This window comes from Malaclemys terrapin, chromosome 1, assembly GCF_027887155.1.
Source record: "Malaclemys terrapin pileata isolate rMalTer1 chromosome 1, rMalTer1.hap1, whole genome shotgun sequence".
In the NCBI taxonomy this organism is placed as follows: domain Eukaryota; kingdom Metazoa; phylum Chordata; order Testudines; family Emydidae; genus Malaclemys; species Malaclemys terrapin.
In genome coordinates, this window is record NC_071505.1 from 230,307,144 (window position 1) to 230,334,907 (window position 27,764).

Genomic DNA, 27,764 nt, shown 5'->3' on the forward strand with positions numbered 1-27,764 from the left:
AATGTGATATTCATGGACAAAAAATACTTTAAAATAATGTCTGAATCCATGACACAAGATGACAGGCAGCAAAGCAACTCATAATTAAACCCAGCACTACACCCTCCCTGGTGCTGCAAGAATTGCTGATCTGCAAGTGATTATCCAGACTCTATTTTCTGCAATATCTAGTCACAAAGTGAAGACATAAACACAAATGTTGAGCCTTAACTCTGAATTTCATGCTTTCCCTAGTTTGTAGCTGCCTGCAGAATGTGTACACTAAGTCAGCATTGTTGAAATTTTTTGTCTGCATATGATGCTACTTTTGGAGGTCATCTGATATCTAGCTCATCATTCTAGCTCTATTTTTGGTAGGCAGCTGCAAGAAAGGCTGAAGTGTCATGGTTGGGTGGTGTGGGTCTGTAGTGTAAGGGAGTCCCAGCCTATTAACATTTTCTTAGCCTTTCCCCTCACCCTAGCATACAAGAGGATGCATGAAGCCCCAGCAGTCAGTGCTCTAGATCCACACATAAGATTACAGTACTTGATGGCTTTCAGCACTCACACTTCTTTTTTGTATAGCAGAAAGTTGGATTTTCTCCCATTGATCAGACAGAAATCTCTACATTTTACTGTATTATCATAGAATCGTAGAACTGGAAGGGACCTTGAGAGGTCATCTAGTCCAGTCCCCTGCACTCATGGCAGGACTAAGTATTATCTAGACTATCCCTGGCAGGTGTTTCTCTAACCCGCTCTTAAAAATCTCCAATGACAGAGATTCCATAACCTCCCTAGGCAATTTATTCCAGTGCTTAACCACACTGACAGTTAGGACATTTTTCCTAATGTCCAACCTAAACCGCCCTTGCTGCAATTTAAGCCCATTGCTTCTTGTCCTATCCTCAAAGGTTAAGGGGAACAATTTTTCTCCCTCCTCTTTGTAACAATCTCTTATGTACTTGAAAACAGTTATGTCCCCTCTCAGTCTTCTCTTCTCCAGACTAAACAAACCCAGTTTTTTTCCCAATCTTCCCTCAGAGGTCACGTTTTCTAGACTTTTAACCATTTTTGTTGCTCTTCTCTGGACTTCCTCCAATCTGTCCACATCTTTCCTAAAATGTGGCACCCAAAACTGAGCACAATATTCTAGTTGAGGCCTAATCAGCTCAGAGTACAGCGTATGAATTACTTCTCATGTCTTGCTTACAGCACTCCTGCTAATACATCCCAGAATAATGTTTGATTTTTTTTCTGCAAGAGTGTTACACTGTTGACTCATGTTGAGCTTATGATCCACTATGACCCGCCGATCCCTTTCTGCAGATCCCTTTCCACAATGCTTTGACCAAGTCATAAAAGCAACAGCAAGTTTTGAGACACAAGCCAGATTAGTAGCTACGGCCAAAATTGTTGAATGTAAGCACTTAAATAAAAGTGATCTGATTGTTAGAGATGCTGAAAACACCTACCTCCAACTGAACTAAGTAGGAGCTGCAAGTCATCAGCAACTTTTAAAATCAGGCCACTGTTTATTTCTTAGGTGCTGAAATATAGGTTTTACACCTAACTTTAGGTACATAAATTTGAAAATTGTGGTCAGCAACAGCCATATTAGAAGCCTGACCCAAAAGTAGCTCTTCTCTTTTAAAACTACATCCTAATACAGTTTTACAGTTTTCCTCCACATATGTGCAGTTTTAAAGTTCCAGTATAAGGATTCATAAAGATTCTTCACAGGGAGTTGTGTCTGGATCTAAAAAGTAGGTATTTCACCTCACCATACATGCAATCTATGGCAAAATGGCAGCTCTCCATTCAGGAAAGAAAGGTGGAAAAGTAAGTGTGAAAAGCTGTTTTGGAAGTGGTACTACTATAATCTATAGGCTAACTATGAAATACTTAGAATTTACTGAGACAAAACTACCACTTAAGTTAATGGGAGTTTTGCTTGAGTACTCAAGACTGCATGATTTAGGGCTTATACAATACACTGGAAGTTTATAGGTCCATATCCACAGGAAACATCCCATTACCTACCATTGGCATTTAGGACCCACTGTGTTTATGGCAATAATCTTCCCTTCAGGGCCGGCTCTGGGTTTTTTGCTGCCCCAGGCAAAAAAGCCCCCAGCCTCCCGACCCCCGGCGGGGAGCATGGCAGGGGAGGGCACCGAGCCCGGCCACGGCCCCGCTCTCCCTGGCCGGCTGGAGCGCCGCGGGGAGGGCGGCGAGCCCGCCGCGGCTCCGCTCTCCCCGGCGGCCGGAGCGCCGGGAGGAGAGCGGTGAGCCCGGCCGGGGCCCCGCTCTCCTCGACCGTCCGGAGCGCCAGGAGGAGGGCGGAGAGCCCAGCCAGGGGCCACGCTCTTCCCGACTGGCCGGAGTGCCGGAAGGAGGGCGGCGAGCCCGGCCGCGGCCCTGCTCTCCCCGGCTGGCCGGAGCACCGGGGGGAGGATGGCGAGCCCGGCCACGGCCCCACTCTCCGAGAGTGCCGCCCCCCCCTCCAAGTGCCGCCCCAAGCACATGCTTGGTAGGCTGGTGCCTGGAGCCGGCCCTACTTCCCTTGCTGTCCACAGATATTTACTATGCTGACATACATGCATAAAGAAATCAGAAATGAAAAAAGTCAGCACTCATCAGTTCTAACTATTGATTGAGGACACTGACTTTATAGTGTAGATGGAGTTCTGGAAAGTGACAGAAAAAGCTGAAGGCATTTTAGGATGAAAGTGGTATTTGGAGCTACTTTACATATACCATATGTTCTATATACCTACTCTGAAAATGATGTTACCAAGCAGTATTGGTAAACTATACTCTTTATGGTTTTAAAGAGCAAAAATGAAATGCTAGCCACTTTATTTTGTTTTAATGCAGCTTCTTATTGTTAGATTTAGTATTGGAGCCAAAGATTTCGCAAAATTGCCCTTCTAAAATATTATATTTGAAGTAGGGCAGGGGTTCTTAAACTGGGGGTTGGGATCCCTCAGGGGATCGTGAGGTATTACATGGGGGACATGAGGTGCCAGCCTCCACCCCAAACCCCACTTCGCCTCCAGCATTTATAATAGTGTTAAATATATAAAAAAGTGTTTTTAATTTGGGGGGGTCGCACTCAGAAGCTTGCTACGTGAAAGGGGTCACTAGTATAAAAGTTTGAGAACCACTGAAGTAGAGTGAGGACCCGTCCCGAATGGGCAGGACAGTCCCAAAATGCAGAGTTCAAGTCACGGTCCCGGGCTGAATGACCCTGGGACATCATTTGCCCCAGATTACCTGTGGTACTGCTCTGCTCAGGGGCAGTACCAGCCTTATCCCAGTGGGGTGGGGGCACTTAGGTGGGCCTTTGCCCCGCACCCGGAGCCAGGCCATGGTAAGAGCCACTCAGGGAGCCTGGGATGCTGTGGGGAGTGCCGGATCCTCCACCTGCCCTGAGCAGGACACCCTGTGGGGTAGAGACATGGGCCAGAAGCTGCTCTCAGGCCTCCCACCCAGGGCAGGTGGACAGTTTGGGGGTCCCCACAGCGACCCAGGCTTCCTGGGCAGCTCTTACCATGGCCCAGCTCTGGCTTCTGGCCAGGCCAAGGGGTGGGGCCTCAGGGGAAGAGGAGGAGCAGGGGGTGTGGAGTCAGTGGAAGAGGAGGGGCAGGGCCTCATGGAAGAGGAGGAGCAGAAGTGTAGCCCTGGAGGAGGATGGGTAACCTGCATGTGTCCCTCTTTTGCCTTTTGAAAAGGTGGTCACCCTAATTTGAAGCTACAAATAAATCATATATGAAAAGCAAAACATTCAGTAATGTAAGTGCTGGATGGCAACCGAGTAGGGCAGGTCAGCTTCTTCTGCTTCATACGCTGTCTGGACTGCAAGTTCCAGGTGAAAATCTAGGTAATAACTGAAATCCACACAGATCTGAATTGTCTAGGCCAGTCGTTCTCAAACTCCATTGCACCGTGACCCCCTTCTGACATAAAAATTACTACACTACCCCAGGAGAGGGGACTGCAGACTGAGCCTGCCTGAGCCCCACCGCCCCAGGCAGGGGAGCCAAAGCTGAAGCCCAAGGGCTTCTGCGTGGGTGGGGGACATGTAACCTTAGCCTTGGGCGGTGAGGCTTGGGCTTTGGCTTCAGCCCTGGGTGGTGGGGCTTGGGCTTCAGACTTGGGCTTCAGACCAAGATCAGCCTTGGTGACCCCATTAAAATGGGGTCGTGACCCACTTTGGCATCCCAACCCATAGTTTGAGAACCCCTGGTCTAGCCCGCAGTTATCTTACACCTCCTATTAGCTGCTTTAATGCTACAACCTTCCTTTTTGCTCCTTAGCATGTAAAATATACTAATTTTGCATATGCACTGAGTCCTATATTGATGTAGGTTATTTTACTGCACCACCTACATCCACCTAAACCTATTTCCTGATCCTCACTCACCCTCACATGTAACTTTCACCACCTTTTACATAACTACTGAATATGACTCCATTATTTTAACTTTCAGACACTGGATATTGTCTCATAATGCATGCACGAATTTTTATTATTCAAATGTACATTTTAAGCATCCATCACTAAAGTGAATGGGTACATTTTGCATAAATTGGACCAAGCACATCTCTATTGATCACACATTAAACCAACTGAGATGTGAGAATACCAGCCAGAACACAAGTTTCTATAGGGAAGTCTAAAGTCAGCTCTTAGTTGGAAGGCCTTAACAAAGGGGTGCATTTTACAGCTTTTTCTAAAATTGGACAAGTATGGGCTCACATTTATAGAAGCAAGTTCCGGGGACAGAGACACCCTATTGAAGGAGACCTGATTCAGATTCTGCACGTTCTTTCCTTGGACCAGCCTGCCAAAGTATTACTGCCAATTGCAGTACCAGCTGATGATCTTGCCCCAAGTACTACCTGCTTCACTGCAGACATAGAGGGTCTGATTCCCATCTCACTGAAAACAGTGTAAATCTTTACAAATTCTATTGAAGTCAATGGAGTCACTTTGAATTTACACTAACATGCATAGACCAGACTTAGACCCTGTGTATTTTTCACAGATGTTTTATTTCTTTTCTCTGATTTCTCCATCTGCTCCCTATGGGAGATCTCATTGCCAGCGTCAACAAAGGGCATCATTTCTATGCAGATGATATCCAACTTTACAACTCACTCCACTCGCTCTCTGATCCCTCTATTGCCACCTGTTGTCACTCTGTCAATCAACACATGGCTACAGCATCACTAAGGAATGCTTCAAAGACATTCAAAATGTTTTAAGAGTCCTCTTTGTTCCATGTCTCTGACTCTTCTATCACTCTGCTTAATTCAGACCTGTACTTCTAGGGCCAGAAATCGTGTAATCTGTGACAAACTTTTTTGTCTTCCCTCATCTTCCATATTGAAGTCTGTCCTTCACTACCTCCAGAACATTCACAGATTTATCCTTACTTCAGATTCTCCTTTGCATATCTTATGCTCAATGCCTTAATCACTTCCCATCTTGGATAATGCAGTTCAATACATTTTAGTCTTCATAAAATCCTACTCTCCTAACTTTACAGTCCAATATGCAGGAACCAGAATACTATCTTACTTGAGAAAGTGGGGGCCTCTCAACCTATCCTTCATCAATTTACAGGCTTTCTTAACATCTCTGAATCCAATTTTAAAAACTGTGTAAAAATATTAAAGTAATTACGGGAATGGTTCAAAAAACTCAAAAACAATGACAATAGCATCATTGTTTTGGGCAGAAGGCTAGTATTTTTAATACAGGAATTGCTTTCCTGAATTTGTTGGCCTTTGGATTTATACCAGATTCTCTCTCAGCGCTTATATGAACCTTCTCCTTTGCTCATCTAATCTTAGCATCTTCTTATCTATTGCCTCTTTCCTTCACTCTTCACAGTGGAGGAGCAATCCCACTTTTTCACTTCTCCTAGATTCACCTAATCTTAAAGTCAGGGTATGTCTACACTGCAATAAAACACCTGCAGCTGGCCTGTGTCAGCTAACTCAGGCTTGCAGAAGTCAGGCTACAGGCCTATAAAATTGTGATGTAGATGTCTGAGCTTGTGCTGGAGCCTCGGCTCTGGAATGCTCCCCACCTGTGGGATCCTAGAGTCCAGGCTTCAGCCCAAGTCTTCACTGCAATTTTATAGCCCTGCAACCTGAGTCAGCTGAGATGGGCCAGCCATCGGTGTTTTATTGCAGTGTAGACACACTCTCTATTCCTTCCTTCTGAACCACTGCATTCCATTCCAACTTCTTTGTTGCTGCTTCGTGTAGATGATAAAGTGGGGAAAGAACATCTGCAATGCTGCCCCAGTCCTGGAACTCTGACACTTCAAAGACTGCCATTACACCACTATACAGAAGCTGCCAAAGGAAGCCAACAGCAAATAGATTACATTTAGCTAAATCCTTTCTTTCACTTCACTGTGTTACGTGGATGATATATATATATGAAAGGAGGTGAAACCATATCAGAAGAGAGGGTGGGGGAATCTGGGTACAAATACAGGGGGCCTGCAGCTAGGGTGACCAGATGTCCCGATTTTATAGGGACAATCCCGATATTTGAGGCTTTTTCTTATATAGAAGCCTATTATCCCCCACCCCCGTCCCGATTTTTCACACTTGCTGTCTGGTCACCATACCTGCAGCTGTACTGAGTGGATGCCAATAGGTGAGGGAAAAGTTGTGTGTGTGCAAGGGTCTGAGCACATGTCCCTCTTAACCCCCTCAACCCCACAAGCCTATCCAGAAAGTCCCAGAAGTTTATTTGTGAAATTTAAACAAAGTATGAAACTACACAGAGGTTTTGAGGCTGGAGAGAAAGATAAACAGTGAAGTGAACTGTATGGCAGGGAATGGCTCTCAAACTGTGAGAAGTTCTTAATAGAGAGATTGTCTATCATCTACCTTTACATTCACCATTGCCGGGCTTCACCTCCCCTCCCATTTGCTATCACATGAACCACCTTTCCTCCCATTTGCAACCCCACCATAGCATTCCTATGGCAACTACAGCAATTGCTTACATAGAAACGCAATCGGAAAATATTTAATGTATTTTTAGCTCTCTCTTAATGGAACTTAACAGCTGGAAACAAGAAGAGCCAGCATCACGTGATTAGTCAGCTCTCTTCAGAATACCAGCAAGTACTCTGTGGACCATAAACCACAGACTGGCAACTATTGCCAAGAGAGTTGCTATCCTTGAGGGTTTGGGGTGGGGGTGGGAGTGGGAGAGAGCCTAGGAGGAACATTGTGGCAAATGGCACTGATATGCAGCAGCACCTTGTGTTGCACCTACTTGATTACAGTGACAAGCTGGGCCCCTACATTGTGCCTCTTATGTTGTGATGCACTATGAGGCCAGGTGGGAGCTTCCCTACCCCAGGATGCCCCCTCAGCCACAGGGTTTAGGAGGCTCCCAAGAGGGAGGGAAGGAACCAGGTGATGCTGATGGCAATGGCACAGGGGGTAACTGGAGGGTGCTCGGCCCCAATCCTGGACCCCCAGGAGGCAATGTTGGGAGCCCGCAGGGCATGGGGGAGGTGGAAGGTGTACATGGGGGCCGCAAAGGGGGCTCTACACCACACAGGCTGCTGGGAAAGGACGAGAGGTGGCACAGAGCGAGCCTCCCACGCGCGCCGCACAGGCTGCTGGGAAAGGAGCAGTAGAAGGGAGGAGCCAACAAAACACCGGGAAGCCGAGGGGTGGGTGTGTGTGTCGTCACGCCGCACAGGCTACTGGGAAGGTGAGGCGCCTGCACGGTAACGTCAGGACGCAGCAGCAGCCTCCCGGCGTGGCTGTGTTTTCTTCCAGCCACGTGCCCCCCTGTCACCCTGGCAACCGGGCGCAGCTTCTCGCGGGGAGACTCTCGTGAGAGCTGCGGCTGGATAAAGTGTCCGCTCTCGCGCGGGGCGGGCCGGAAGGCGGCGCGGCGGATTTGAAGGCAGCGGCGGGAGGTGAGACGTGAAACCGCCGCCGTCGCCGCCACCCCTCCCCCCCCTGCGCTGCGCCGCGGGGCCGGGACCTTGCCGGGGAGCGCGGGGCGGCCCGGCCCGGGCCCTGGGCGGCTGCAGCCCTGTTTGTGAGCGGGTCCGTGCTGCTGCGGGGGCCTGTCCGCCGCCCAGGGATGTGGCGGGGGCAGGCGCGGGGGGAGGTGGACAGAGGAGAGGCTGAGCAGGGCTGGAGACAGCTAAGGCCATAAGAACGGCCATCGCGGTTAGATGAATGGTTCATCTAGTCCAGTGTCCTGCCTTCAGAACTGGGTAATTATCAAGTGATCCCTCCTTGTCATCCAGTCTCCGCTCCTGGCAGTCAGAGGTTTAGCGTGCCCTGTGGGAGGGTGGGGTTGCATCTCTGACCATCTTGGCTAATGGCTATGGTGACCAAATGTGAAAAATCAGGCTGGGGTAAAACAAAGACCTTAAAATTGGGACAGTCTGGTCACCCTACTAATAACTGTGGTTGGACCTATCCTCCATGAACGTAGCTAATTCTTTTTTTAACCAAGTTATAGTTCTGGCTTTAATAACATCCCCTGGTGACAAGTTCCAGCAGTTGACTGTGCATTGGGTGAAGTACTTCCTCATGATCGCTTTAAACCTGTTGTCTATTAATTTCATGACCCGCACCGAGGCACCCCGGTTCTCTCTCCTCAGGGGACAGAGTCTATCAGGAGATAGACCATAGATGCAATCAGTCCTGCAGTGAGCTGGGTGGGATGGGCCACTCAATGCGTTTCTTCCATGTCATATCGTTGCCATTCCGTGAACAGTGTATGAGTTCAACACCATGGATAACTCTGATTTCATAAACACAATATCTGAAAAGCTATAGTAGCCAATGGAAAGGTGGGAGGGGAAGAGATAAAGTTGATCATTTAAATCTAGTTCTGCCTGGCTTGTCTTGAGTGCTTAATTGCCACCATTATCGTTGCATAGTGTGTTTTGGCTGCCTCTCTCAGGCATGCTTTCCCTGCAGAAAATTACTGCAAAATCAACATGGATGTTATGGAATCAAACATATGCAATTTAGGAAAAGCTAAATCTTTACTCTGCCCTTATTTGTTGACACCCTAAAATATGGACTGTATAACATTGTGAGTGGCTTTTTTTCTTTTCTTTTAAAGAGCCTCAGTGGTTTATGGTGCACAGATTACATTGACTTTCAATGTTACAGGAGCTCCTAATTCACTTAGATAACAGAAAATCCTAACCTGCAAATACATAGTGGAACATCTAACTTGCAGTTAATTCCGATTCACTCTGTCTTGGTTTGAATGAGTGTCGGGATCTGCAAACAAGCCATATCTAAAGAAAGTCTGAGTAAGTGATGTTATAGCTGTTTAAAGGGTCCTGAGTTTGAGTTTGTCCATTATTGTGAAGCATGCTAGCTGGAAGACTGGATAAAGGCTCAAACTTCCTAATTTTAAACGTATGTAAATTATGGTGCTAACAAAAGCTTCAGATCTACTTCTTCCTTAACTGAGGTTTTAATAATAATAATAATTACAACTATTTTGCATATCTATAAAGCCTTCCACCTAAGGATAAGAATGCTTTGCCAACATTAAGCCCGTTTATGACAGGGTTTTTTTTTTACAGATGCGGTGACTGAGATATCCGGGTCAACTACAGAACTGGGATAGAACAGTGTGGTTTTTTTTTAGTATTTTGCTTTAGCCCTTTGCTTCTTTCCTTAAATTCTGAACTCAGGCGTGCTCAACCTGGAGCTTTGCCTCAGAAGTGAGAGTAATTCAAAGCTGAAAGGTCTTGCAGCTATCCCAACACTTAAAGCCATCATAGGTTTGCACTGGCTTTTAAAAAAACAGTATGTTCCATACATTGTAAAGGTTAATAACATTAACTGGTATTTTCAACTTTGATTTGTGTTGTAGTCCTGACTGAGACATAAGAATCAAATAGTCTGAAGACAGCACCATACCTTAACTGTATAAACTTGATAAGAAATTTCATTTAGGATTATACTGATAAATCATTTAAAGTGAGACGAAGGGGTCATATTTTAAGGCATAAGCATAAGATGCAGAATTAAAGTTGAGTTTTCAACGTTAGCTCTGTATTTCCTGACTCAAACACTTGAAATCTCAATCTTAACATTTCATTAATACTAACTTCATTTGCTTGGAATTTTACTGCTTGCGTGTAATGCCTCCGTATTATCAGTCAGGTTCGAAGCCTTATTTAAGATCCACTTTTTTTTTCATTTTTTTAAAAAAAGCCCTTAAAACTTTGCACATCTACATTCACAGAAAGGAAGGGTTTTTTCTGGCAAAACTGGAAATAAATGTCTGAAAAGTATTAGGGCTTGTCTTCATGTACAGTCTACAGCGGTAAAAGCTTTAGTGAAAACACTCCTAGGCTGACAGAAGAGCTTCTCTCATTGATGTAGTTAATCGACCTCCCTCAGAAGCGGTAACTGTTGACAGGAGAAACTCGCCTGTCCCCATAGCACTGTCTACATGGGGGAGGTTAGATTGGTATAACTACATTGGGGTGTGGATTTTTCACACCCTGAGCGATGTAGTTATATTGATATAGGTCTGTAGTGTAGACCAGATAATTTATCTCCCTTATGCTAAGATTGTACAGGATGGGGACTCAGAGCAACAACCTTCACAGCCCAGATTAGTTTTAAAAGCCTTTTCATAGATTGTTGTACTAATCCATAGTCGATGGAACGTGACCCAATTCTCATTTATTTGTATGTTTGTCATCAAGTCTTTTATCTGAGTTTGTACTACATGGCATTAGTTCAGTCTTGACATCTTGATGCAACCATAATATTAAGCAATAAAATCTTTTTTTTAACAGGCATCTTGGATTTTGTGCAACAGAGTGAAAAACAGTGGAATAAGCAGTGAAACTTTCTTAATCTGATTGACTTGAGTTCCTTTGTTGGAACAAAGGTAAACTGGTAGAAGATGCCAACTGGGAAAGTTTTGCAACCTGTACTAAAAATGAAAGTGGATGAACTCTTCCTGTGCTGGCTCAGTCAGCCTACAACCCAGTTGATGTTAAAGGATTGTTTGAGAAGGATCAAGAATGAAGAGAAGACTGAAATTGGTAGTGGAGACGCTGGGGACAGTGAACCTCTCATTTTTACTAATAAAACCTCCAAATCTAAACAAAGTATGCTAGATAACCTGATATCTCCTTTGGTGACTCCTTCCAGTCCTCCTCATCTTTCCACAGCTCTCCCCCTGGGAACTTCAACTAGCCCAAGAAACCTATCTAATATTAGAGGAATACGTAGATCTACAGGGACAAGAACAGTAAGTTTCTTTACTTTCTGAGACTTAAATTAGAATACTTTTGTAATGGGTGAATCTGAGGTGTGTGGTGTTGATGAGTTATGAGGATGTTAGTCACTGCATTCAATCAAAAAGTGAGTTAGTGGCATAAATCGCTAATCTTTGCTAATACTTGTCTAAACTACCAAGAGACTGGTAGTTTTATAGCTGATTGCTTGTGAGTTTCTTGTTTTGTTTTGTGTAATGTTCATTTTGTTTTTCCCTCTTGAATCTCCATTTCTTCAAAATCAACAATGGTAGTTGTTAGTTGTTGTTCAGTACTGTGAAGTTTAACAAAGTAATGTAAAAGGACACTAAACTCTGATAAATATAATACCGTACAATCTGAGCTGTATATTTCTATGTTGCAACTCTTACTAGATGCTAAATGTACCACAGTGAATGCTACGTGTGCAGGATAATCATTTCCTCCTAGAGGATTAGAAATTGCAGAAAATGGTTGATTTTAGTTGTAGAGTAGCTGTTTTAATAAACTTAGCATCTAAGTTATTTTGCTTTCTTATGTGGGTTTGCATCTGATAAAATCTTCTGCACTGTTTGGATTTACAAGATATACTAGTGTCTGAAATTGGTATTAGGGATTTCATTTGACTAAAGATGTGGAGTAGAGCCTTACAAACTGACATCTCCAGTTGGAAGCTCTAGTTCACTGATTATCCAAGGGCCACATGTCACTTTTCCGGGCGCTAATACAGTGCAGTGCACTTTACCAGAGTTTGAAACATTTACCATACACACCTAACTCTACAAAGGGAGTGGTAATATCTACCAATAGAAGGACAATGTCCTGGTTAGAAGCAGAGGCCCAAATTTTTAAATGTATTTATGCTTTGTTCAGCATTGCAAAACCTACTGTTTTAGGAGCCTAAGTCTCTTTGCCCCCTAAATCACTTTGAAAACTCCTAAGTCAGTTCAGCATTGCAGTGCTGAGTGAAGCAACATTTAAATCCCTTTAAAAATCTAGGCTTAGTCCCGAGTTATCCTTAGCCTCTTGGAAGGTTAACTAGTCTTTTGCCTTTGCTTCTGGAGGGTCATCATTTGTATCCTCTTCTGCCCAGCAGATGTATAAACTTGAAGTTCTATCAGTATGGTGTAGAGTGAATGATTTATTGCCTTATGTAAATGGACTTTGTGGGACTCTGGTTTTAAGTGTCTGCTTTTCTTTCTAATTGTTCTATTATGATGGGCACAGGTGCTTTCAATTTGAATTCTCAGTGGAAGACTGCTAGCTGTAAAATTTCTTATCCAGGAGATCAGAATGAGTCAGTCTTGCTTTTCTTCCCAATACCAGTAGCTATTAACATTTCTCAGTGGAAAAAAATCCTCCAGAAATTTTTTATTGTGAAAGCAGCATCATAAAATAGAATGAAAGTGAAGAACTTAGTTATATGGACTAATGCTCTTTTGTTATGCAGATAATGACTGTATTACAAATGTGTGAATTCGTAGAAATTGCATATCAGTAGTATTGGAGTCAGATTTTTTTGTTTGTTTTGTTTTGTTTTAATTCCTTTCCAGTGCAGTAAGGCTAAGGGTATGTCTACACTACGGGATTACTCCGATTTTACAGACTTTGATTTTTGGCAACCGATTGTATAAAGTCGAGTGCATGCGGCCACACTAAGCACATTAATTCGGCAGTGTGTGTCCATAGTACTGAGGCTGGCATCGACTTCCGGAGTGTTGCTCTGTGGGTAGCTATCCCATAGTTCCCGCAGACTCCCCTGCCCATTGGAATTCTGGGTTGAGATCCCAATGCCTGATGGGGCAAAAAACATTGTCGCTGGTGGTTCTGGGAACAGTCTCCCTCCTCCCTCCATGAAAGCAATGTCAGACAACCGTTTCACGCCTTTTTTCTTGGGTGAACTGTGCAGACGCCATACCATGGCAAGGATGGAGTCTGCTCAGCTCAAGACAGCAGTCGTGAACATTGTAAACACCTCGCGCATTATCGTGCAGTTTATGCTGAACCAGAACCTGAAAAACCAGGCGAGGAGGCGGCGGCAACGGCAGCGGGGGGACGACGAGAGTGATGAGGATATGGACACAATTCTCTCAAACTGCAGGCCCCGACGCTTTGGAGATCATGGTGTTAATGGGGCAGGTTCTAGCCATGGAACGCAGATTCTGGGCCTGGGAAACAAGCACAGACTGGTGGGACCGCATAGTGTTGCAGGTCTGGGACGATTCCCAGTGGCTGCGTAACTTTCGCATGCCTAAGGGCACTTTCATGGAAATTTGTGACTTGCTTTCCCCTCCCCTGAAGCGCCAGAATACCAAGATGAGAGCAGCCCTCACAGTTGAGAAGCGAGTGGCGATAGCCCTGTGGAAGCTTGCAACGCCAGACAGCTACCGGTCAGTCGGGAATCAATTTGGAGTGGGCAAATCTATTGTGGGGGCTGCTGTGATGCAAGTAGCCAAAGCAATCACTGAGCTGCTGCTACCAAAGGTAGTGACTCTGAGAAATGTGCAGGTACTAGTGGATGGCTTTGCTGCAATGGGATTCCCTAACTGTGGTGGGGCGATAGATGGAACCCATATCCCTATCTTGGCACCGGAGCACCAGGGCAGCCAGTACATAAACCGCAAAGGGTACTTTTCAATGGTGCTGCAAGCACTGTTGGATCACAAGGGACATTTCACCAACATCAACGTGGGATGGCCGGGAAGGGTTCATGATGCTTGCATCTTTAGGAACACTAATCTCTTTAAACGGCTGCAGCAAGGGATTTACTTCCCAGACCATAAAATAACTATTGGGGATGTTGACATGCCTATAGTTATCCTTGGGGACCCAGCCTACCCCTTAATGCCATGGCTCACGAAGCCATACACAGGCAGGCTGGACAGTACTCAGGAGCTGTTCAACTATAGGCTGAGCAAGTGCAGAATGGTGGTAGAATGTGCATTTGGACGTTTAAAGGGTCGCTGGTGCACGTTACTGACTCGCTCAGACCTCAGCCAAACCAATATTCCCATTGTTGTTGATGCTTGCTGTGTGCTCCACAATCTCTGGGAGAGTAAGGGCGAGATGTTTGTGGTGGGGTGGGAGGTTGAGGCAAATCGCCTGGCTGCTGATTACACGCAGCCAGACACCAGGGCAATTAGAAGAGCACACCAGGAAGCGCTGCACATCAGAGAAGATTTGAAAACCAGTTTCATGACTGGCCAGGCTATGGTGTGAAAGTTCTGTTTCCCCTTGATGAAAACCTGCCATCTTGATTGACTCATTCCCTCTAAACAAACCACCCTCCCCCCTTAGATCACAGCTTGCTTTCAAAGGAAATAAAGTCACTATAATTTAAAAATCATGTATTCTTTATTAATTGATTATAAACATAGGGAAAGAACTGAGAAGGTAGGGGTTTGGGAGGAGGGAAGGAAAAGGCCACTTTAAAAGGTCAAAATAATGACAGCCTTTTACTTGGGCTGTCCACTGGGGTGGAGTGGCAGGGAGCCTCCCCCTCCCCCACCCCCGGCGTTCTTGGGCGTCTGGGTGAGGAGGCTATGGAACATGGTGAGGGGGGGAGGGCGGTTATACAGGGGCTGCAGCGGCACTCTGTGATCCTGCTGCTGTTCCTGAAGCTCCACCTGAAGCTCCACCAGACGCCGGAGCATGTCCGTTTGATCCTGCAGTAGCCCCAGCGTTGCATCCTGCCTTCTCTGATCTTCCTGCCGCCACCTCTCCTCACCGTTGGTCCCTCCTGTCCTCACATTCAGATGAGCTCTTTCATTGCGGGTTGATTCCATGATCTCTGAGAACATTTCGTCTTGCGTGCATTTTTTTCGCCGCCTTATCTGAGATAGCCTTCGGGACAGAGGCTTGAAAAATGTGCAGCTGCGGGAGGGGAAAAAGGGAGAGAAGTATTTAAAAAGATACATTTTACAGAACAATGCTTATACTCTTTCACGGTGAACATTATTCACATTACATAGCACATGTGACTTCGGTACAAGGTCGCATTTTGCATCTTAATATTGAGTGCCTGTGGCTTTAGTGTTAGAGATCACAGATGCAGGGCTGGGCAACAGAATTCGGCTTGCATGCGGCCATGGTAAGCCTTGTCTTTCGGCTTCTGCAACCATCATAAAAGCAGCCCCCTCCTTTCCCATACCAAGCAAAGCCCATTGAGTGCTGTGGTTTTCATGTTAACGTGCAACAGCAGAAACCAAACTAACCCCTCCCCCCCCCCCCCGCCCCGTCCAATTCTCTGGGATGATCACTTTACCCCCCCCCCCACCCACCCACCGCATGGCTGGTATCGGGGAAGATATCTGCTAGCCGAACGTGAAAAGCTCAGCTCCATCCCCAGACATGTTAACAGACTTTTCCGGTAGCTGTACTGGCTGTGAATGCATCCCAAGTCCTCAGGGCAAATTAATCATTAAACACTTGCTTTTAAACCATGTTTTATATTTACAAAGGTACACTCACCAGAGGTCCCTTCCATGGCTTTGTGGTCTGGGATACTAGACCACGCCTTGAGAGGGTACTTCAGTCAAGCTCAGAAAAAGATCCTGGCTGTTGGGGAGAATGGAGTGCTATGTGCTCTCTGCAACTTGTCGTCGTCCTCCTCCTCATCTTCCCCGTCCGCAAAATCCTCAGGCATGGCTGAGAGTACCCCCTCCTCAGAATCCACGGTCAGGGGTGGGGTTGTGGTAGCGGCCCCATCCCCAGAATTGCATGCAGCTCGGCGTAAAAGCGGCATGTCTGTGGCTCTGCCCCGGACCTTCCATTTGCTGCTTTGGTTTTCTGGTACGCTTGTCTGAAGGCTTTTCCTGTCTACCTGGCCAGTGCATCCGAGTTCAGATTGCACCATTGTGACCGCTCTGGGTAGCACTGTGGGATAGCTCCTGGAGGCCAATACTGTCAAATTGCGTCCACACTAACCCTAATTCAAACCGGCAGTGTAGATTTCGGCGCTACTCCCCTCGTTGCGGAGAAGTACAGAAATCGATTTTAAGAGCCCTTTATGTCGAAGTAAATGGCTTCGTTGTGTGGATCGGTGCAGGGTTAATTCGAATTAAAGCTGCTAAATTTGACCTAAACTCATAGTGTAGACTAGGCCTAAGTCTGGTATCTGTTTTCCAGCACTTTCCTGACTGACTGGAAAGGAAAAGCTAAGGATTGGGGATGGAGGGGTGGGGAATTTAGGTGGTCATTGGTGGATTTACAGCTTACTATATTTTAAAAGAAACAAACAAAAAAAAACCCCCATGACCTTGTTATCCAGATTTTGTGCCCATCTTTCTGCATGAAGCTATCCAAGGCCTTGTCTACACTACGAGAGTAGTTCGATTTTACTTAAATCGAATTTTTGGAATCGATATTGCAAAGTCGAACGTGTGTGTCCACACTAAGGACAGTAATTCGACTTTGTGAGTCCACACTAACGGGGAAAGCGTCGACATTGGAAGTGGTGCACTGTGGTCAGCTATCCCACAGTTCCCGGAGTCCCCGCTGCCCATTGGAATTCTGGGTGGAGCCGCAAATGCCTTCTGGGTAAAAAAAAGGTGTCCAGGGTGCTTTTGGGTAACTGTCGTCATCCGTCCATCACTCCCGCCCTCCCTCCCTGAAAGCGCCGGCGGGAAATCAGTTCGCGCACTTTTCTAGTCAGTGACAGCGCGGACGCCACAGCACTGCGAGCATGGAGCCTGCTGCAACCATCACTGCAGTTGTGGCCGCTCTCAACGCCTCGCAACTTATCATACACCTTTCCCTGAGGCAGATGCAGAAAAGTCAGGCGAGGAGGCTACGTCAACGCGGTGATGGCCTGAAGTCTGAGAGTAGCACAGACCTCTCAGAAAGCAGGGGACCCAGCGCCGAGAACATCACGGTGGCAATGGGTCATGTTGATGCCGTCGAAAGGAGATTCTGGGCACGGGAAACAAGCACTGAGTGGTGGGACCGCATAGTGCTGCAGGTCTGGGATGAATCCCAGTGGCTGCGAAACTTTCGCATGCGGAAGGGAACTTTCCTGGAACTTTGTGAGTTGCTGTCCCCTGCCCTGAAGCGCAATGACACCCGGATGCGAGCAGCCCTGACTGTCCAGAAGCGAGTGGCCATAGCCCTGTGGAAGCTTGCAACGCCAGACAGCTACCGGTCAGTCGCGAACCAGTTTGGGGTGGGCAAATCTACCGTGGGGGTTGTTGTGATGCAAGTAGCCAAGGCAATCGTTGATGTACTGCTGCCAAAGGTAGTCACCCTGGGAAACGTGGAGGCGATCATAGATGGCTTCGCAGCGATGGGATTCCCAAACTGCGGTGGGGCCATAGATGGAACTCACATCCCTATCCTGGCACCGGAACACCAGGCCAGCCAGTACATTAACAGAAAGGGCTACTTTTCCATGGTGCTGCAAGCACTGGTGGACCACAGGGGACGTTTTACCAACATCTACGTGGGATGGCCGGGCAAGGTTCATGACGCTCGTGTTTTCAGGAACTCTGGTCTGTTTAGACGGCTGCAGCAAGGTATTTACTTCCCGGACCACAAAATAACTCTTGGGGATGTGGAGATGCCTATAGTCATCCTCGGGGACCCAGCCTACCCGCTAATGCCCTGGCTCATGAAGCCCTATACTGGTGCCCTGGACACTGAAAAAGAACTCTTCAACTACCGGCTGAGCAAGTGCAGAATGGTGGTGGAGTGTGCTTTTGGCCGTCTCAAGGGGAGATGGAGAAGCTTACTGACTCGCTGTGATCTCAGCGAAACCAATATCCCCATTGTTATTGCAGCTTGCTGTGTGCTCCACAATCTCTGTGAGAGCAAGGGGGAGACCTTTATGGCGGGGTGGGAGGTTGAGGAAAATAGCCTGGCTGCTGATTACTCACAGCCAGACAGCCGGGCGATTAGAAGAGACCAGCGGGAAGCGCTGTGCATCCGGGAGGCTTTGAAAGCAAAGTTCCTGAGTGAGCAGGGTAACCTGTGACTTTAAAGTTTGTGTATTGAGAAGCTAAACCTGCCCCCATTTCTTTGCCCAGTTAATGTTGACTATCCTATCCAGTTACATACCCCCTTCACCCCACTTCCAACACACGTTTCAAAATAAAAATAGTTCTACTTTGTTAAAGCACACCGTTTTCTTTAATACTGTATTCGCGGGAATTTTTTAAAACTGGGACGCAGACTGTGGTGCGGAGCGGGTGTACTGTAGTGGCGCGAATGCAGCTTCTAAACTCAAGGATTGACAGGCTCCGCTGCGGTGGGATGGTTGTTTCAACGGAGCCTGTCACCCCTCCTGATAGGGACTGTGTGTATGGGGGGGTCTATGTGACTTTGTGGCAGGGGGAGGACGGTTACAGATCCCCTGCTGTGTGGCTCTGTGATCCTGCCTAAGGACCGCCGCTTAAGATCTGTAACTGCCCTCCCCTGCCACAAAGTCACAGAGCAACCCACCCCCCACCACATAACATGAAAACAACCTCCCAGACTAACCAGGGTAACTAGTCACTGCATCACTGCACTATGTATGTGCCCTGCTGCTGTGCCTGCCCCCGACTATATACCCTGCCAAAGGTGACTGTCCTGTCGAATTACCAACCCCCTATCCCCCCCTCCTGCAAAAGAACATGATGGAAACAGTAGTTAACAGAAACGTATTTTTTATTATCAACCAAACATGGAACTGGGAAAGTGAAACTTGGACGGGGGCTTGTGTCAGGCGGGAAGGAAAGAACTTGTCAAATTTTGGGGAATGAGAGCCTTCTGCTGCTCGAGCTCTCTGCAGGGGTGGAGTGAGAGTTAGCAGGGACTCTGCCGCCTCTCCTTCTGTGCACTTTGGGTGAGGGGAGTATGGGACTTGGTGGCGGGGGAGGGCGGTTAGAGATGGACTGCAGCGGGGCTCTGTCCTCCTGCCTCCGTTCCTGCAGAACATCCACAAGGCGCCGGAGCGTGTCCGTTTGCTCCCTCATTAGTCCAAGCAGGGTTTGAGTCGCCTGCTGGTCTTCCTGACGCCACCTCTCCTCCCGATCCATGTTGGCTTGGTGCATTCGGGTCAAGTTCTCCCGCCACTGGGTCTGCTGTGCTGCCTGGGCTCTGGAGCAGGCTATAAGCTCCGAGAACATGTCCTCCCGTGTCCTCTTCTTCTTATGCCTAATCCGCGCTAGCCTCTGGGAGTGTGATGACAGGCTAGGTTGTGAGACAGTCGCAGATGGGGCTGTGGGAATGGGAAAAAGGGAGTGAATTCCTCAGAAAGATAAATGTAGTTGTGAACAAAGAACATAGTCTTTCTCTGTTAACAAGACCATGCACAGCACCTCTCACATGCGCACTCAGCACAAGGTCGAATTCTCGGCCTTCGCATTCAGTGCCTGGGGTCTTCTACAGCACATTTGAGAAGCCTCTCAGGAGAACGGAATTTCTGTTGCAGGCAGACATGGTAAGCCGTAGACTTGTGGCAGCTTAAAACTTTAATATTAGCAATGGCCTCATTTCACATTGAAATCAATGTCGGTCCCTGCTGCCAGCAATTCGGCAAGCAGGAAGTCTGCTCCTGTCCCACACCCTCGCGGCTGTCCCCGGGAACGATCCCTTTCGGCTGCCCCTCTCCCGCCTCCACCGCGTGGCTGCAAACCAGCGGTTACAGTTCTGTAAAGGAACGGCAAAGCAGTCCCAACACTAACATTCCCCTACCTCATTCAAAGCAGGTCATCATGAGCGACATCACCCTCATGAGGATCTCTGACAGCGAGAAAGAGAGAATGCTCCGGGAAAGCCTGCAAAGACCAGGGCCGTATGCCGCCATGCTGTGCAGAGCAATGATTCCAGAGTACTTGATAGTCTCGTGGCGTGGCAACGTGTCCTACTACGGAGGACCCAATAAGGCCGCTCTCCCCAAGAACCTAATGCAGCGGATTTCCAATTACCTCCAGGAGAGCTTCCTCGAGATGTCACAGGAGGATTTCTGCTCCATCCCCGGACATATAGACCGCATTTTACTGTAGCTGCTGTAGCAGTGACTAACCAGTAGAGCGGCTTGGGCAGGACAATCATGCAAAACCGGACATTGCTAGATTTTTTTTCAATAGTTGCACTGCCCATGACTGAACCGTTAAGCTAATCAAACTAATCATGAGAAACCCATTTTTTAAATTGTTAATATTCCTGTTCTGTTACAAATAAATGTTTAGATTTTTACAACACTTACTGGCTGATCCTTCCCCAGATTCTGTGTCCGGGGTAACGGCTGGGGAGGGTTGGTAGGGGATCTCTGTAAGGGTGATGAAGAGATCCTGGCTGTCGGGGAAATCAGCGTTGTGAGCGCTGTCGACTGCCTCGTCCTCCTCATCTCCTTCCTCATCTTCCCCGTCCGCTAACATGTCCGAGGATCCAGCCGTGGACACTATCCCATCCTCAGAGTCCACGGTCACTGGTGGGGTAGTGGTGGCGGCCGCACCGAGGATGGAATGCAGTGCCTCGTAGAAACGGGATGTCTGGGGATGGGATCCGGAGCGTCCGTTTGCCTCTTTGGTCTTCTGGTAGCCTTGTCTCAGCTCCTTGATTTTCACGCGGCACTGCGTTACATCCCGGCTGTATCCTCTCTCTGCCATGTCTTTAGAGATCTTCTCGTAGATCTTTGCATTCCGTCTTTTGGATCGCAGCTCGGAAAGCACGGACTCATCGCCCCACACAGCGATGAGATCCAAGACTTCCCGATCAGTCCATGCTGGGGCCCTCTTTCTATTCTGAGATTGCACGGCCATCACTGCTGGAGAGCTCTGCATCGTTGCCAGTGCTGCTGAGCTCGCCACGATGTCCAGACAGGAAATGAGATTCAAACTGGCCAGACAGGAAAAGGAATTCAAATTCAAATTTTCCCGGGGCTTTTCCTGTGTGGCAGTTCAGAGCATCCGAGCTCGTACTGCTGTCCAGAGCGTCAACAGAGTGGTGCACTGTGGGATAGCTCCCGGAGCTATTAGCGTCGATTTCCATCCACACCTAGCGTAATTCGACATGGCCATGTCGAATTTAGCGCTACTCCCCTCGTCGGGGAGGAGTACAGAAGTCGAATTAAAGAGACCTCTATGTCGAACTAAATACCTTCGCGGTGTGGACGGGTGCAGGGTTAATTCGATGTAACGGCGCTAACTTCGACATAAACGCCTAGTGTAGACCAGGCCCAAGTCCAGACAGGCGCTCTGAGGACATGAATACAATGTGTTTGAAAGCCCAGGGGTGAAAGCTTACTGACTCTAGAAGCCAAATCTCAGACTCAGTAGCCATATAGGTGAAGTAGTGCTGATTATACAGACATATCCATAAAATAGCATGTGATGATATACCTTTTTAATTAAAGAAAAGGCTAGCTTTCTAAAAGACTAGGTCTGAGGGAAAGGTGTATTGTTGCTTATCCTTAATTTAATTTGGTTCTTCCAAAGAGCAGAGTACCAGGTTAACAGATGTGAAGACATTGTCTCTCTCCCTGTAGTGATAAGCTTACCAGGCACCATATTTTGTACGGAACCTCAGACTTGATTACACTTAAACAGAAAGTAATAGTTTTGGTCAGTGGATGGTATGTTTCTAAGCTCTCCTTTCCTAAAGTTCCTGACTTATATTGAAGATCTCAAGTATTGTGCAGTGTTGCAGAATTTGCTGCAGAATTGTTCTAAATTTCATCTTTAAAAAAAAAAAAAAAAAAGGCAGCTAGCCTTCACTGTTATGACAAAATCCTAAAAATGAGAACTGAGTGTAAACCAATGCAGAGTCTTCATACAGTTTGAAATTATTTCTGAGGGCTTGTCTAAACAGTGTGGTAATGTGCACTCAAGGGGTGTGAATTCTCAAGCACATCAACATGTTGCACCTTAACTAGCTCATGTAGATCTTGCTGATGTGCTAAATGTTCTTAGTGCCTGTTAACATAGTGTTGTTTGAAACGGGACTGCAAGGGCCGGTTAGTGTGCAACATGTTGATGAGTTTTAGAATTCACACTCCTCGAGCGTGCATTGTTGTGCTGTGTAGACTGTTAGATGCTACCGGTGTGGTGCTTCTGCTTTCTCCTGTTGATATCACTCGGCTGCGTGCGTGTGTTCCCTCTTTGTGCTGCCCCAGCTCTGCGCAGATAGCTGACACAGCAGACCTGACGAGAACCCCCAATAACCACAGAGTCTAGTAAGGTACAAAGGCACCTTGGCCAGGTTTATTGCGACCTCGGACACAATTGCAGTTCCCCATAGATTACTTAGTCTACCAGGCATACTACTAATAGATGCCTCTTGGCAAGGACCCGGCTCAGTGGCGGGACTTTCCACTGCCCCCGTGGCCGGACAAAGACACCACCCCAGGGATACGTTTTTATACACGGGTACAAACAAGTTACACATCACTCCTGACGTATTAAGGTGCAACCCCTTCACGTAATAAGGTGCCGCCTCGCACCTTGTACATGTTGGTTCGATCAAAACAACTCTATCCATCATTTTACCCTTTTGCCCCTGTCATTGGGATGGGTCGGCCTGTTCCATGTTATCTGTGGAATGTTCCAATATAGTGTATGTTCTGATATCTGGTGTCCAGTACCTTTTAGGTATGTCTCTTTTTGCAGCATCAGCCCTTTCCTTGCCAGCTTCTGTGAGCAGGGCCTGCCTCTGGCTCACAGCTTAACTTTGCTTTATGTTAGCAAAGTCTTGACCATTACTTTAGTTTGGTTCAGGCCTCATACTGGGCCTTCATTAGGGCCTTCACTTACATTTCCCCCACTTTTTGTCTTTTTAAGGGGAGGATGTTTACTCATCGTCCCGGAAAAGCATAATGCATAAACTAAAGATAACCCAGTGGGCTAAACACTGTTAGGTGGTTACTTTATTTTACCATCTATACACTTATGCCCCATTTGTTTGTTTAGTCTGCACATTCCCTCGTACGACTGGCAGACAGATTTTATTATCCAATTATTTTTTAGTCCCTTATGGTGGCCCTGGGAATTTTAGGCCCGGGACCATGACTGAGGTATGTAGTATTATGATTGAGCCTTAGAGGCACTCTCAAATAATCAATATATATGAATTATATGGATATGGCATATATATTTTGTAGTGTGTATGGGCATATATGTATAGTATGTATGTGTACATATGACACTACTTTATATCTAAGCATAACCATGTTTTTCTAGTCCGGTGTTGTACTTTGGTCTTTTTACTTTGGTAACACAGATAGAAACTCACTCCTATTAGGGCAATTTCAGTTGTCACTTGTCTCATCATTAGTAGTAGGCTGAGTGTTTTGAAATATTGGATAGGGATTGTGATGGTGTGTCCCACAGTGCTATGTATATGAGAAGAAAAACAGAAATTTGGAGTAGTGACACTACCACTGAGGGGGGTGTGTGTGTGTGTGTGTGTATATATGTATATATATATAATTAGTTACTACACAGTACTGTCCATTCATGTTATAGGTTACCCTTACTGCTAGTTGTCACCCTCTGGTTAGCTTTACTGGGCAGGAAATAGAAGTGGCTAGCTTCTCTGTTCCATTGGTTGCACGGCTCTGCGATACACCAGTAGTTGACATAGATCTAGTTGTTTTTTATGGATGCTGACTTCCAGATAACCTACTGAATGGACAGTAACCAATTTATTAAATAGTACTATGTCAGGATGTAGTATTGGTACCCAGACACTGGACAAGATTGTTTTGAATAACATGTGCCTTAGTTAGGATGCAGTGTCACTGACCCAAATTATCACTGGTACTAACAGGCAATGTGTTTACTCAATTTGTAGTTACTATGTTACTTTTTGTTTGTTTATTACTTTTTTTTTTTTTTTTTTTTTGCCTTCAGGTTGTTTGCTGCCATTTGTTTGTTTAACCAACACATAGATAAAAATTAACAGTTTAGCAAGGTTATGCACATTGTAAATGTTGTACAGCAATAATACAATACAGCAATAAGACAACAGTACAACAATAATACAGTAGTACAGCAATAATACAGTTGTTTTTACATAACTAAGTTGAAATTAAATGATGGCTTATCCTGGTCCAGCTAGTGTTTTTTAGCTGATTGTTAACTTAATTGTCCATATATGGTAGATAGAGGTGTATTTGACCAATCTCTTATTTATAAAGCACTTCATTTTTCTGTTCTTGATGCTTGGGGGTTTCTTCACTGTATACTGATATCATCTGGTGTCTTCAGGGTGTCTTTGGTCTGTGGGATGCAACTTAAACAGCTAGTTCGTTAACATAATAAAGGATTTTTGTTTGTTTTTTGTTTTCAGTAACTCAAACTTAATACACAGTTTAACTTAGTTTGTTTACAATGTAATAAGAACAATGTAATAGGGACCAAGCCTTTTATAATACAAGCTATACTTTTGCAATTGTTGTATAGACACTCATTTTCACTTGAAGTGCATTACTAATATTTTTATACGAAATGTAATGCTTAACGGCTAAAATAAATGCTCACAATCTTCCATGAGAAGGTGTATTGCTTTCCCTTGCTGAACAATTTGTTTCAGCAAAGGAGTTAACAGAATTTTTACTAAGCTTTTTAGAGTTAATTTGCTTGTGATACTAATTTCACTCTTAACTGTTTAGAAGCACAACTTTAACAACCACTGCTTCCCATTAACATAACATAACAACAAAAGAAAAGCATAAAAAATTAAACTAACTATAAAATTAAACCAAAATAAATTTTAAATACAGTATTTTGAGGGTATTTGAGGGTATACTTTCATGATGCTTTGTTATGTTTGGGAGCCAAAGGTGGAAACCTGTTCAAATTGTTCGGTTAGCTTTATGCATAAATTGTTAGTTTAAAACATTTTGGTTATGATATTCTTATAACTATATTTAAAGGTGCAAACAAGTTTATAAAAAGCCCTCCCAAAAAATTAACATTTTGTTAATATTATTTTTACCTTAATGTTGAAGGTTTCCCCTTAAATTTTTTCTTTGAATAACAAATAAAAAAAAAAATCTTAAAAATCACAACAAAACTGTGATTGATCAGAGAATATTTTTGTTTGCAATTGCATTATTTGTTGAGGCAGAAATATGTGGAAATATATGTACATATATTTGTAACTGAAACATTTTTGAACTTTGCACAAAATATTGGTGCTAATAATACTATAATTGTACCCCAACCATGATCTTAAAATAGTGTGGTACCACATATACATAAATTTTTAAAAGGGTATAAAATTGACTTTTGTTGCAACAAAATAAAAATAATAAAAAATAGTCACGTGACCCATACAACATAAGACAACACACATGACATACAGGACAGATTTACAATTAACAACAAATGGTGCCAGAATTCTATTCATAACTATACAAAATAAGGCAAACAAATAAAAAATAGTTATTTGAATAAACAAATTATTACTTTATTTAAAACTTGTTACATAAATTGTTAAAAATATATTATTTGCCAAATGTATTGTATTAATTTGGTAACAAGGAATTTTGCATTATTTTCTATTTAACATTATTTTAAAACTGCTATATGGAAATAAGAAAAGTCCATATTTCAAATATTAGTGAGTGGTTAGGATTAGAAGCAGAGTGTGCATTTCTGTTGCTTGGCAACCATATCTTCAAGAAAGTTAGGAATAATTCCAACTGTTGCATTCCTGAAGGGTTAAAATACTTAATTTACTGGATTTATTTAAAGTGAAGTTTTTACCTTATTTTCTTTTTGTTTCTTGTTTCATTCTGTTTTCAATTGCTGTATTGTTTGGAGGTTTCTGTAAAAACTATAACTTAACTTTTAAAACAAAGAGAGAGAGCAAAATTGAGGAGAGGCTGGGGGAAAGGAGGGGGTGAACAGCAACCTAGGAATGTAGGGAGACCTGAGCCAAGAGAGATTAACTCTATCAAGATATTTGAAGGTACAGGCAGCAGCAGCAAATTTAGCAAACTAAGAAAGCATATAAAGGACAAAACTTAACTGGTATGTAAAAATATTTGAGAAAGAAGGTTCTATTTTCAGTTATGAGCACGGAGTGTGGTTCCGTGGGTCAAAGCAGTTGGGAACCTGCACAGTTAGGAACCGCGCCCCTGTTTTTTATCCTGGCTTTGAGAGGAGAATGGGGGTAGTTACCTGCTCTTGTAAAACCTGAATTTGTTCCTCCAATGTCTGTTGCTTTTGTGTGCATGCCAGATGGATGGCGGGAGTGCCCTTTTTTGCTGCAGTTAACTGGTTTTGGGCAACTCCATGTGTTAATGCATCAATTCTAGGTGTTAACCCACTTAATTTTGGTTTTTTACTTTGAAATGCTTTTTTTATTCACTCCCCTGCGATCGAGTCGCAGCTCCTGTCTCCTAATGTGCTCTGTGAACTGTTCTATATTTTCCTTCATCTGATTTACCAATTCTGTGAAAGTATTATGTGCTACTCTTTCCTTCTGTGCACTTACTTGTCCCGTTCTGACAGGCACCAGTCTAGGTCTCAGTTTAAGTTTAACTGGAACCTGGCTTTTATCATAAGGTGGTGGTTGCAATGCAGTGGACCCCGTTTCATCTTTTAATTTTACTAGGAACACCTGTTTCCATTTCTGTCCCCATTCCTCAGGCACCGTAAAAGCACTTGAAGAACACTGAACCCCAGGGGACGGTGCTTTTTGCTTCTGCAGGTTTTCTACAGCTGTTTTCAATTTTTTATTTTCCTGCTTCACTTGCTCAAGCATATCATGAGTTTGGACCACCTTTGCCCTGCTAACAGAGCTTGGGCTTTCCAGTGCTCGACTGCCCGGGTTACCTCTTCTACTTCTCCTGTTTTTTCTGTTACTTGTTTGGCCAGCATTCCAGCATGCTGTCTGAGCCATCTCACTGCCAGAGACATAAGTTGCAAAATTCTTGCTTTTTTACTCTTATTACTGTTTCTCAGAGCCTCGGTTTCTACCATCGCTCTACATAAGCCAGTCCATGTTTCCCCACTCTCTTTTTTAAATTCATATGGACCCCCCTTACTGGCAATCCAGCAGGTCCAAGAGTTATCAAACTCCATGGGGATCATAAGGGAGGGAATAACGGGGTTTCCTAGCTCAAGGTTTACTGCCATGTTAGATAGCGATTCTTACTATGGCAGTTTTGCTTACTCACCAGATCAGCGGTCGGGGTCACCAGTGTGGTTAGATGCTACAGACACATGAACTGCCTCATCTCCGTGGGCTGATAAAATGTTAAGTTTAAAAGTTAAATATCAACATTACTGAATATTATAGCAAAAACATCCAACTAGTGTCATCCCAAATTGCTTTCAGGTCAGAAACTACCACTAACCTAATCCAGTTGCTCAAATTTCCAGCTTCCCCCTCTTCAACTGCTTATATGGTATAAGGGACGGTTTTGTGGCCTGCAGCATGCAGGGGGTCAGACCAGATGATCATGATGGTCCCTTCTGACTTTAAAGTCTATGAGTCTTGTGTTGTCTCTGCAAGGTCTGCAGCATGTTATAAACTGAAAATGGC

At 45.1% G+C, this 27,764-nt stretch overlaps 1 protein-coding gene across 4 annotated transcripts in view; it reads left to right on the forward strand.

Annotated features, from left to right (window-relative positions):
- Window positions 1–7,837: 7,837 nt before the first annotated feature.
- Window positions 7,838–27,764, forward strand: part of PPP2R3B (protein phosphatase 2 regulatory subunit B''beta) — a 100,491-nt gene continuing 80,564 nt past the window's right edge. Inside the window, exons 1-2 of one of the 4 annotated variants that reach the window (XM_054008707.1) lie at window positions 7,838–7,952; window positions 10,827–11,287. In XM_054008707.1, the coding sequence (XP_053864682.1) occupies window positions 10,937–11,287 (351 nt within the window). In that variant the 5' untranslated portion in view covers window positions 7,838–7,952; window positions 10,827–10,936. Of the gene's footprint in view, window positions 7,953–8,041; window positions 8,259–10,826; window positions 11,288–27,764 lie in introns of those variants that run through there. The other 3 variants (XM_054008702.1, XM_054008686.1, XM_054008694.1) reach the window with 3 other exon arrangements.